This window comes from Ostrinia furnacalis, unplaced genomic scaffold (genome assembly GCF_004193835.3).
Source record: "Ostrinia furnacalis isolate ACB-3 unplaced genomic scaffold, ASM419383v2 OfSCF1259, whole genome shotgun sequence".
In the NCBI taxonomy this organism is placed as follows: Eukaryota; Metazoa; Arthropoda; class Insecta; order Lepidoptera; family Crambidae; genus Ostrinia; species Ostrinia furnacalis.
In genome coordinates, this window is record NW_021131498.1 from 28,476 (window position 1) to 41,503 (window position 13,028).

The 13,028-nt window shown below is 36.8% G+C and overlaps 2 protein-coding genes across 2 annotated transcripts; both read right to left on the reverse strand.

Moving 5' to 3' along the window:
- Positions 1-6,195: 6,195 nt before the first annotated feature.
- LOC114352140 (WSCD family member AAEL009094) lies at positions 6,196-10,308 on the reverse strand. Its single transcript, XM_028303616.1, has 5 exons — positions 9,820-10,308; positions 9,346-9,521; positions 8,319-8,406; positions 7,482-7,651; positions 6,196-7,038 (listed from the first exon to the last, which is right to left on the reverse strand). The coding sequence occupies exons 1-5, from the start codon at positions 10,088-10,090 to the stop codon at positions 6,838-6,840; spliced, it is 906 nt and encodes a 301-aa protein (XP_028159417.1). The 5' UTR covers positions 10,091-10,308; the 3' UTR covers positions 6,196-6,837.
- Positions 10,309-11,073: 765 nt separating this feature from the next.
- Positions 11,074-12,915, reverse strand: LOC114352145 (CCR4-NOT transcription complex subunit 10). The gene has a single exon (XM_028303622.1). It carries the CDS (start codon positions 12,781-12,783, stop codon positions 11,080-11,082), a length of 1,704 nt encoding a protein of 567 aa, XP_028159423.1. The 5' UTR covers positions 12,784-12,915; the 3' UTR covers positions 11,074-11,079.
- Positions 12,916-13,028: the final 113 nt, after the last annotated feature.

Genomic DNA, 13,028 nt, shown 5'->3' on the forward strand with positions numbered 1-13,028 from the left:
ACTCGAATTAAATACTGGATTATCCATTTGGTACTTACCGTAAGTTTGTATGTTCGCATTTATATAAAATATCTATTCACTCGACAACTGTTTTCAAACTTATAGCTTGTGTTAAAATACTCAGTGACATATTTAAAGTTTTGCCTATGGTTTCAGATCCTAGTTTCAAATTATTTTCGAATTTACAGTTTCAAGAAAACAAACTTGCGGTAAATACCAAAATGGCATGCTTCTTGTATAAAATGATTTCGTAATTTATTAGCGAACTGAGGGGTTGTTGTTAAATGCATATATTTTATATTGTAAAGCGGGCGGAGTCACGGTATGTTCCATGTCGATGTGCAAACTTGTTTGTGACCAATGAATATTGACACGATGTGAAATAAAGCATATTTAGTTTTATGAATTTACTCTTTTATTTTACTCTTACAACAAGAGTTGCGGCGGCGATAACACAAGCTAAGATACGTACCTAATGTTGAACTATAGTTCCAAAATACTGGACTGTCCTGTCGATGACATTGACAGTGGGGCGCCACCGTCAATACCGGATCGCTGGTTCAGATTTTTGCCATGTTGGAAACCATATAGTTGAACGATGGTAGCGCCCCCCTGTCATTGAGTTTGGCGGGACAGTTCAGCGTGGGTCATCTATAAGTATTTTGAAACGTCAAATGGCAAAGATCGGAAATATAGATGACCCACGCTGAACTGTCCCACCAAACTCAATGACAGGGGGCGCTACTATCGTTCAACTATATGGTTTCCAACATGNTAAGTATTTTGAAACGTCAAATGGCAAAGATCGGAAATATAGATGACCCACGCTGAACTGTCCCACCAAACTCAATGACAGGGGGCGCTACTATCGTTCAACTATATGGTTTCCAACATGGCAAAAATAGGAACCAGCGATCCGGTATTGACGGTGGCGCCCCACTGTCAATGTCATGGATAGGACAGTTCAGTATTTTGGAACTATATAACCCGGTATTGGTTGCAGCGCCCCCCTGCAAATGACGTTTCAGTGTCTTCCGACGTGGCAAAAATGGGAACCAACAATCCAGTACTGACAGATGACCCATATCTGGAGATATAATTAGTTCAAGGAAATATCGACACAAAAATGCAGCTAAAATTTCAAATAAAAAGCATCAACTTTAGTAAAACACCTTTTATTTTCAGCATGTATCTCTTATTTATACTTAAGAACTAATTAACAGTAAACAATTAAGTAAATAATCTATTGACAATAAATAAGTAAGTAGCCAGTGATACACAGGGTGAAGAATAGAGTACAAATAACAGAATTTCGTACCAAAAATTAGTCATAGATCGAAGATGCACAAATTAGTTGGTAGATAATAAAGTGACACAACAGTGAACAAGGATCTATTTGCCCTTAGTTTAAGAGCCTTATTTGCTCGACTTTTTTATTATAGTTGACGTACACGCCTATGAAGTTAGACATTGATTTATTTTCGATTTTAGTAAGAATGGGAATAGGTTTGACAAATCTTGGCACGGCAATCACCCTGTATATTTATCCAATTTCGTGTAGCAAGCACACTACAGGTGAGTCCTAATACATTATTACTAACATTTGATTAGGCCTAGTACTAGGAATTCATAACTAAATCCTATAATATTTTGGGAATTATTTTCACATTATTTTAATGTCTATGGGACATCCCATAAAAAATAATATAATTATGTTGAAGTATGTATAGAGAGCATAACACCTTCGCTGCCAGCCTAAAAATGGCACTGTTCCGTTCGGGCCATGGGGGACAATGATGGGCGACACTTTAACTTTCCGTTCGGGCCGCGTCGGACAATGATGACCGCGAGTCAGACCTATGTTTAAACCTCTGTATTGAGCCGATGGACAGCATTTCTTCAATAATTCTCATATAAGCTGACCCGCGCGGCTCCCAAGATTAGTGTACGTCACTTGGTTCTCAGGTAAAGCTCGGACTTAGAAAAAAAAATGTGGATAACGGTAGCGCAATGAAACATGGTAATTATACAATGCATTTTTGCAAAATTATCAACTTTTTAGCAAGATAATAACGGTTTATTAATTAAAACATATCGTTTACTTATTTTATATAATGTATAATATGCAGGACAATAAAAAAAATCACTTTCATTGTTGAACAACCACTTTGTATGAAGGGTTGGTACAGGTACTAAGTTCTTTGTACAGCTACAAAACTTATGCCATTTAAAACCTTATTAGTGGCATAAATTATTGTACTTATTAGATGCTTACACCTAGCAGGATTGTCGAGAAAAATAGATTTGTTTAATGTATGAAAAAAACATTTTTTCTCTTATCAATACCTACTCTATTCTAGAACTTTTTTTATTATTCATTCAAATTATTGGCATGTTAAATCAGCTATGTCATTATAATTATTTTTAATTTTAAGTATATTTTTAAATATTATTTGTAGATATACTGACAATTAAATATTGTTTTGAAAAAAGAACCGATCGAAAGTGACACTACAGTGATGGATGAAAAATTCAAAATACAGTCAAACAATTTCTAAAACGTCAAGTCGCAAAAATTGGATTAATAACCCAGTTGTTAGTAGCACCTTCCTGTAAATTTCATAATTATATGGCTGTCCAACGAGGCAAAAATGGGAACTAATAGTTCAGTATTGATAGTAGCGCCTTCCTGACAATGCCATAGCTGGGACGGCTCAGTTTTGGACAACTTTTATACGAATTATTGATAAATTCAATTTTTTAAATAAAATTTAAACCTTTTTTAATTAAAACAATTTGAAAAAAATCACTTTTAGCGTTCCTTTTACGGTATCATCGATTTATTTATTATTATTTTTAATCACTATTTAAGACTTATCCTGCTAGTTTCGTTTCTCATTTTATACCTTATAATATTCCTATTTATGCGTAATATAATATATCAAAAACCTACCAATGTACAACTCTTTATTTTTTTGGTTGTTCTCCTTTTTTTTTTGGATGCGAGCGGGGATGGTCGACAACATGACCGCGCGGCCCTACGGAACGGATTTTCGAATTTTCGCTCGCTGGGGCCATGGGGGTCAATGATGTCCGACGCTTAATAATTCGATGTAGAGACTCAAAAACAACTATATGTTAATAAAATCCTTTATTTATGTTTATAATGTAACGATTTAACAAAAAAAAACAATCGACGAAAATTGAAAAAAATTGAAATTTTTACTTGGCCTGGTAGGAAAGTGCAGTGTCGGACAACATTGACCGCGTTGGCGTTCAATGTGATAAACAGCTATAAAATAACAAAGTACAATTTAAATTTTCTTATCAAACAATTTATTGTATAACAAATTAGGAAGACTATGAAAACAATAATAATAACAAATAAAAGTAACAACACAATATTATTATTAGAATACGGATATTAAAAATAATATAGATCATTGTAAAATATGCAACATTATAATAAAAACAATAATTTCAACAAAATTGTGGAAAAAATGTGATGCAATATAAAACATGTAAAAAAATACTACTCCTACAAACTAATCATCGTTTTGTTTATTTTTTATGTAATAATAAATAAATCCACTAGGTGGACCGACGATCTGGTGAAGGTCGCGGGAAGTACCTGGATGCAAGCGGCGCAGGACCGGTCTTTGTGGAAATCCTTGGGGGAGGCCTTTGTCCAGCAGTGGAAGTCTTTCGGCTGAAACGAACGAACGAACGAAATAAATATCTTGGACATTTTATACTGTGCCTTAGTCCTTATTTAGCTTGTTTAGTTCGATATGTTTCTCTCGCAAAACAAGGTAAACAAAATGCAATTATTTACTTTCTAAATATTTATCTCACTACCTTACTTAAGTTCTAATGTTAGTGACAGACCCCAGCCCATAGACTACATAGAGATTGCCGAATTTCAAGGTGGTTGACTAAGGCCCAGAACAGACGGTGAAACGCAACTGTAATGAAACTGGAACTGCTAGTTACTTTTGAGTTGAAACCAGTTGAAACTTTCAAACTGGTCGCGTCATGTGTGGTCTCTCAACGGACGCTATGGCAGAAACTTAAATGCAACTCAAAAGTAACTAGCAGTTGCAGTTTCGTTGCAGTTGCGTTTCACCGTCTGTTCTGGGCGTAACGCTCGTACTATTCACAAACATTACTATGTGGTCACACAGTGCGCGTGTACGCACAGGGTGACACACGAACCAATCACAGAGCTCTATTCAACGCTGTGTTCGATTTGCTGGTTCAACTAAGCAAGCATCGTTTGTGAATATGGGCGTAATAGTTTTCTTCAACAAAGGTTTTGCTACAACATAATATCTAATAATTAAAAGTTTCGCTTTTTTGGAAAGACTAGATTCATAATTGCGGGTCTACTTACTCGCTAACGCAGAATTCGTATTTTTTAATATAACTATCCCTTTTACTCATGGCAAGTAATAGCGACAGATGCACTCGAGAATATACAAACTGCGTTAATTAATATTCTCGTTGATAAACTATGTAATTCTTACTTAATATTTGTGCAAATTTTATACTGAACAGCTGCTAATCAAGTGCTCACTACAGTAAGTACAGTCAGCGTCAAATAGTTCGCAACACATCTATCTATGTTACAATAGGGATGTTTCCTGGGTAAAAAAAAAGCAAGAGTTTGAATTATCCGTCGGTTAACTTATCAAAAAATACTCGACACGTATTTTTCATTTTTTTAATTAATGAAAATTTAAAGAGATAAAGCGCGCCAAAATTCAAAAGAAGAGGCCCGTGACGTCAAGGCGTGCTTAAAATGTATAATTAATGTGCTATTTAACACGGACTGTTTAACTAACACATTTGTGCTTGATCAACCGACTGCAGATATTAGGCCCTTTGAACTGTGGTTACATTTCGTTGATTGCGTTCATATTAAAATACTTTTTGAGCGTAAATTGATAGGCTAGCCTTCATATTCTTACACTCTTATTTTAAACATAGTATGTTTTTTATAGTGAGTAATAAATTACTAATAATTCCCGTTAGTCCCCGGGACTATTCAACCTTCAATGCTTGGGTTTCCTTAAAGACAAAAACTGTAGATCCTGGTTTTATACAGGAGTTGCAATAGTGGGAATGATAGGTAGGATTAGTGTCATAATCCCATAAACAAGGTAAATTATGCTTTTTTAAATGGATTCCTCACAAAAGTCGTCAAGAATTAAACTACTGAAGTATCAATCCGATACTTAAATCATTAGGTGATAATCGCCTCACTTTATAAAAGCATAGTTTTTACTATTGAATTGTAAATTAGGAATGACAAATATAACTAAAATATTAATTACAGAGGTAGTTAGACTAGAAAGTATACTTTTATCTATTAAAATAGTTTTTTTGCTAATTTATCTGATACACAGCTAGCGTGCGAGCGTTGCGACTAAAATAAAAAATACAGCTGTATGTCAGGGTCCTTAGTAAACATTTGGTTTATTTTATAAGCTAAGATTTTGTACATTCAGCATCCATTATATTCTTTACTGAAAAGATATTTCATTATAAACATATTTTGATGTTGATTATACCAAATTATTTCACAAACTTACATTCTTCGTACTTTTTTGGATCTCTTTGCTATAGAAACACATACTACAGTACATTTCCTTACACTATTTGGTAAATAACTAAGAAGCAATTATTTGGGATATTTCTTTGTGTTTGTAATATTTAACTACTTAAAACAGAGCAACACTTTCTAACAGGTGTGAAATATTAAACAAAGTTATTAATTTATTGTTAGGCTCAACACATATTAAAACTAATTTAAATTTTAACTTGTCTCGTAGTAAATTTTCCCTTAAGAAACATCTGCAAGACATTTTTTTTAAATATATCTATCTATCTTTCTTATTCATAGTGAGATGCTGGCATAAACGACAGAGATAGACAATACAAAAATGATAGGAATGATACTACTAACTAACAACAGAATATTGCTAGTAAATGGATGGAAAATTCAAGCCATGTGAACTTGCCTAGTTTACACTTATTTGTTCTTAGGCGTGATGATTTCGTATTTATTATGCACTACTAAAGTCCGGTCGCCGAGCAGATAGAATTTCGTCTAATGACCTCAAGCTACCCATCCTTATCGCGCGCGCATAATGATATTGGTGTCGCGCTCGCACAGTCACTGCGGCCGCCCGTCGCACGAGCGATAAGGATGGGTAGCTTGGGGTCATTGAACGAAATTCTATTTGCTCGGCGACCGGACTTTATAAACAAATGTCACTAAAGCTTCATTCACACTTACTACGATAGTCACGCCTCGTAATATAAATGTGAACATAGCATACTTTTTTTTAAAGAAGGGGGTAATCATATGTTTTAGATCACAACCCCGTTTCAGTTGTACTATTATAATGTTTATTTATTTGCCTTAGGCCGATTATGCTAGGAATTATTAAGGTAAGTTCTTATGTTTAGGATTAAGTTTTTGGTTTCTTTAACCATTCAATTTTTGTATGTATGGTGTTTGATGTGTACAAATGAGATCACAATTTATGTTTTATCTCATTTTTTCTTACACTATTTATTATTACTAATTCGGCCTTTATTCAGTTATTGCTAAATTCATATTATTTTTGAAAACCGTAAAATAATGTAATAATATTTAATAATGATTTTGTTGCATATAATAATTAATAATGATTTTGTTGCTAAGAATTTCAGCTCAAGACATTTCTGAATTAAGTACTCATTGTTAGTTATTTGCCACGTCACAAACAGCTCATTAGCATATAACTTCTAAGAACGCTTGGTATTTTACATACAGTTATTTACATTACATTACCCGCTAAGTTGGTGTACCGTGTTATCTCTTACGCTTTCGTTGTGTTTCTTCTGATAGTCCACGACCATCGTCAGGACTCTGTTTCTTACTTCGTCCAACGCACTGTACATCTCACTGGTGAATGGGTCGAAGTTTTGGAGTTTCTTCTTCCGACGGTATATGCCTTCTTTGAAGGATATTGCACAGTTCATGTCAGCCTGGAATGGGAAAAAATATAGAAATTAAATTACAGAAATAGAAAAATGTGACAGACCATTACAAATACAACAAATATGGCACAATTTAGGCGGTCTTATTGCTATAAAGCGATCTGTTCCAGACAACCTAGAGGAAAGTTATTTAGAATAGGTAAATAGGAAAGGCGGTGATCGATTTATATTTAAATTACAAAGTAAATATTTAAAAATAAATAATATAACAAAGTAAAACAGTAAAAATTACAAATGAAATAAAAGTCCGGTCGCCCAGCAGATAGAATTTCGTACAATGACCCCAAGCTACCCATCCTTATGGCTCGCGCGTTATATTGCTGTCGCGCTCGCTCGCATTCTCTGCGTCTACGTCTACAGTAAGAAATTCTATCTACTCGGCGACTGGACTTCAGTTTTATTTAAAAACCACAAATGTGTGTTATTCTTACCTCAGAAATAGTATGATTAATGAAGCCCAGTATCCCTTGCAGCGCTGCCCTAGTGTCCTGGACCAGAGCTTCATAGAACACCACATGGACAGCCCCAGCGAAGCGAGTCAGCCATAACCGGTGAAGAGACTCCCAGCCCACCAGCTCGTGAGACACGTAGGTAGCCCAGTCTGGGACACGTGACAATTTAACTAAAGCCTGGTCCATGAGCACGTAGAATTTTGTCCAATGACCCCAAGCTACCCATCCTTATCGCTCGCGCGTAATTATATTTCTGTCGCGACTATGCGGCGGGCACCCGCAGTGAGTGTGCGAGCGCGACAGCAACATAATTACGCGCGAGCGATAAGGATGGGTAGCTTGGGGTCATTGGACAAAATTCTACGTGCTCACGGACCAGACTATACCTCTGTCTGCTGGGCTAGGATGCGCGCCGTGATATTCTTATCGACGTCAAAATGTATGGGAAAAATTGATAAAATGGCGTGATAACCGCTTATCGTGGCGCGCATCCTAGGCCCACAGGACATTTTGATAAACATAAACAAAACGAATGTTTAAGCTGTGGTATGGTGGTAAGACCACCTGTGTCAAACTCAGAGGTCCCAGGTTTGATTCTCAAAGGAGGCATTTTCTGGTTGATTTTATAGAAAGTACATACTTAATTGTATCAGCTCCACCTCCTCTGTAGTTAACGATTACGAGTGAAACTGATTTCTATGTTGAGATGCATTTAACTCAGAAATACTCACAAATCTTTGGTATATTGTAACTTCAATAATTTTGTGTGTACAGAAATAGCAAAATTGTTGGATGTGCTACTCTGTATGGACTTACCTGTTTTTTTATGTTCGTGAGACTTCTTCTTGAATGCAGATTTGGGTGCAGTTCCTATGTGGCCCTTGTGGAGTCTGTTAAAGTCTGCCTGAAAATAAAAACAACAATATTTTTAAAGAAAGAATTGAGTAAATTAATCTATTTATCACTACAGGTCTAAAGCCCGGTCTGTGAGCACGTAGAATTTTGTCCAATGACCCCAAGCTACCCATCCTTATCGCTCGCGCGTAATTATGTTGCTGTCGCGCTCGCACACTCACTGCGGGCGCCCGTCGCACAGTCGCGACAGCACAGTTTGGGAACCAATGGATAGCACATAACTTGAGTCAGTGCCTGAGGTATGAGAGCAGTAAGGGAGGGTGTTTTTATGTCATCAAATGTCAGAGACTTCAGATCTTCAGATTTGTATGCTCAGGTCAGGTCATAATGTCACATCTGCATGCTCAGGTCAAGTCATAATGTCACCCTTCCTATGTCCCTCCCATATCTACACATTATAGCTTTGGTATGTTAGTAAATGGTAAGTTTATCCTTAGGTAGCAATAAGGAGTGATACATCTGTATCAAAGTACTAATACTATAATGCTAGATTTGTATACTGAATGCCTATTTACAGTTACTTGTTTACATTAAACTCAACATAATGCATATTGTTAATACTTCCACAACTGTTTGCCAACAAATGCATCTGATATGAACCAGATAAACAAATAATGTACTATCATAGCAACTAAATGCAGGAAGGATAGTCAAATACAGTCATTTAAATATGATGATATTTTATGGATAGTAGATTTCTATACCTATGATAGCAGTCTTTATTTTATTTATTATTAGGTACTGGTTGTTTGTTATAAGGTATAACCTACACTAACATTTTGTTATAAGGTATAACCTACACTAACATTTTAAAGAGGAAAGATTTTATTGTTTTTAATGTTAAATCCTGCATTATTTTAGATGGATATAGGCGGTACGAAATTCGCCTGATCAGCTGGTTAACAAATAAAAGTAGTGTGGGTCATACCAGTATGGCATCTCTTGGGTTCCTTATAAGTAATATGGCTGATTTGAACTTGTCACGGTCAATGGGCGGGGCTTCATGTGTTTTGACGACTAACACGGAGCCGTCCGTGATATTCTCAGCTGGGAAACCGTGTACTCGTAGACTGTGGTCCATGTATATTGAGCCTGTGACAATTCCTGAAAAGAAGTAGTAGAAATTAATAAGATATGTCTTAAAATTTTTCAATTTTTATTAACAGGGTATTTAGTGCTCTAAAGTATCTGAATATTCATCTATGCTTAAATATTTTAAAAGTTGTTCTTATAAGGACTTACAATTCTGTAGTACAAAAGTAGTAAACAATTAAAAAAGGTCCTATAATATTAATCTACTTAAATAGTAGGATATGTAGTCAGTTGGTGGGTAAATATGTGACATTAGCACATTTAAAAATGTAGACTTAAAGTAACTTTTAATAGAAAAACTGTTTTATACCTGTAGCCTGCTGTAACAGATATCTGAGCCATGTGTTCCCGCTGCCAGGGTAGGAGACGAGAGCCACCACATGGGGCGCCGGCGGGGACCGCCAGCGGAGCTCCTTGCACCAGTTAACAGCCGGCAGCTGGCGGTACGAGAAGTGATTCATATACCCATGCCCGTAGTATGTACTCTTCGAACCATTCAGCGGACTCAACATAAACATGATTATCAGGAAATACAACATCACCACAGCCGCCGCGAGCAGCAACAGCGATCTACGAGGCATGACTAACGATCACAGTTTACTCTCAGCCGTCAGAAACAAACGTTTGATTCATGATTTTATGATTTCATTGCCTCCATTCCGACGAACGCAACCGGGCCGGTGCGCAGATTTCTGACTTCGAAACGCCGTTTGGACGATTTATGAAATGCATATTCTTTGGTACTTGTATTCTTTTCGCGTGAATTTATTTGTTTTTGGCTTTTATTCAATATATCAACACAAAATCCATTACCCACCCCATTTTTTGCCCAAGGTCAAAAATTTTTGTGAAATGTCAGTCAACTAACTCAACTTTGAGTCTTTGACATTTTGCTTCCATCTGCGTTTCGTTGTTCGTAATTTCTGCATCGTTGACCCACAGACGTTTGCGATAACCGGGATTCCCGGTTATCTCACAGGGTATAATGTATCTGTAGGTAATATCACAGGGTATAATGTATCTATCTACTGGTAAAATAATTTAAAAAATCGGTTGAGTAGTTCCGGAGATTAATATTTTACTCTTAGGCCAGCTCCACACGTGAGACAAATTTTTTTTGCGTTGAGAAATATTCTTTATTGTTCTACATAATTACATACGCTCTGCTGGGCCCCGATTACGCAAAAAATTTTCATCTTCAACGTGCCCGAACATCAGCCGTCTTGACAAATCCGTATCGCAGAATCGAAGAAACGCGTCTGTATTGGAGACGTTAAAAATTAGCGTAATCGGGGCACTCACTGGTCCACCACTGGACGGACGGACAACTATTGGGATGTGGGACAAGGAGGCCTATCTATTATAACCTGATGGTGTCCACGGAGCCTAATGCAACAGAACCGGAGTGCAATGAACCAACAAGTGTGGAGACGGCCTTAGATTATGATGATAAAAATATTATTTAATTACAGAACTAATAATCCTTTACATAATTCCTAGCTTGAAAAAAAATATAGGGAGAAAATAAAAAAGTTTAATTACATAAAATATTTTATTAGTTATATTAGCTTTATTGAGACAAGTTTGTTAGCCGTAGTTTTCTCAGTATTGTGTGGCAGTTTTCAATATTGCCTGTACATATTTCTAGATACATTTGCAGTGGTAAAACTCGTGGTGAATTTATTTGCATCAAAATCTTCCTTGCTGTGACCAAGTCTCCTCTCAAGATGTGGCAAACAGCTGCCTTAGCCCACACTGAGACAGCAATCATGTCTCTCATTTGGTACGGCAGCACAGAAACTAGTTCATGTATCATTGGTGGATGCAAATGTTCCACTGCATCTGTTATTCTATCTAAGTTGATGAGTGCCTCAGCAGCGTATATGTGAGCCCATGCCTTGTGACTGCTGGAAACGTCAGTTTGACTTAACAGTTCATTGGCACTGACCAAGGCAGACAGTGGGTCTTGTAAGTTAAGTAAGACGTAACTCTGAAGAACCAATGTAGAATTTTTAATCTCACATCTCTGCTTCCAATTGATAGGGGGGCCAGGGGGGGCTTGAATAAGTGGCGTAGTAGCATCCGCGGGTGGTTCTTGATTCGGGAGCAGGGTTGCAGCATTCCTCAAACATAAAGCTGCAAATTCCAATGATAACGACGGAATTGCAAATGACTCTCCTGATGTAGAATATTTGTCTTTATTGTCTTTTGCTAGTAAGATTCTAGTGTGTGGGCCGCTGCCTAATTTTTTCACTGTATACTGTAAGGCTTCTTCGCTACAGCATTTCTTGACACAGCACTCTGCCAAATGTAACCAGATGCGAGGATTGTTGGGGTAGTGGCGAGCTGCTTCAACCAGACACTCAAAGGCACCTTCAGAGTTATTCGCCGCGAGTAAAGCTAGACCCAAATTGAAAACGTAAAGGGGACGGTCTCTACAGGCAATTAATCTTTCACTGTCTTCACTTTCCATAGCTTTGAAATGTTCTTTAACAGCATGTTGGAAATATTTAGCGGCCAGAAATGGTTTTTTAATTGACAGATATATTACTCCAAGGTTATTATTGATGGCTGCCCAAATATCCTCGCCTTGAGACTTTAAGTCATAGTTATATTGCATTGTTTTATACTGTCCTAATGTTTTTGCAGCTTCATTAACGTCTCCATTTATGTACTGTTGCTGAGCTATTATAAAGACATTTTCGATGGAGTCAGGTTTCAAGTTTAGCTTGACTTTTTGACCCTGTAATAGCTGAGCTCTGCTGGTTAATCGTTCAAACAGGTCACTAACTTCGTTGTAACTTTTCATTTGCTCTCCGTGACTTTTGGCTATTTCTAATGTTTTATCATAAGTGCGTCTGCACAGAGTGGCCTCCATTAACAGGAGAACTATCTGCTGGTATAGTTTGGGATCTTTTATGGCTTTTAAAGTCAATAACTTCTCCAAAACTACTGTACACTGATAATAGTACCGAGAGTGGTATAACAGCACGGCGTAGTTGTATAACAGATGTGGCAAAGTCAGGTCTTTCAGGTCAATATCAGGGAATGTGAGCCCACACAGCTGGGTTACTGCTTTTTTGAATTTGTCTATGTTTTTCATGTCCCCATTCATAAATTCAACTACAGCTTTGTTGTGCAGGACTCGCTTGTTGTTCGGACCAACAAGGCTTTCCAATTCAGTCAAATGCTGGAGAGCAGATGGATAATCTTTCTTCGTATAGCACTGATGGGCCAAGATGATTGGTTCTTCACGATCTTTAGGATTCGCCATTGCACTAGTTAACTAAACTTTACAGTGAATATCGCTACGGGACTGTGAGTAAAATGTGGACAATATTGACTATATAAATCGCAAAATAAACAAAAATAAATCCCTCGATGACTTCTCTCGCTCTCTGAAGATTTTTTTTTCATATTTTTTGACATTTGCTTGACGTTTGTCATTGGTTCGTTTGTTCTCAATTACAAATACTAGATAAAAACAAGAAATATCGAGTGAAAATATTTTGATACCTA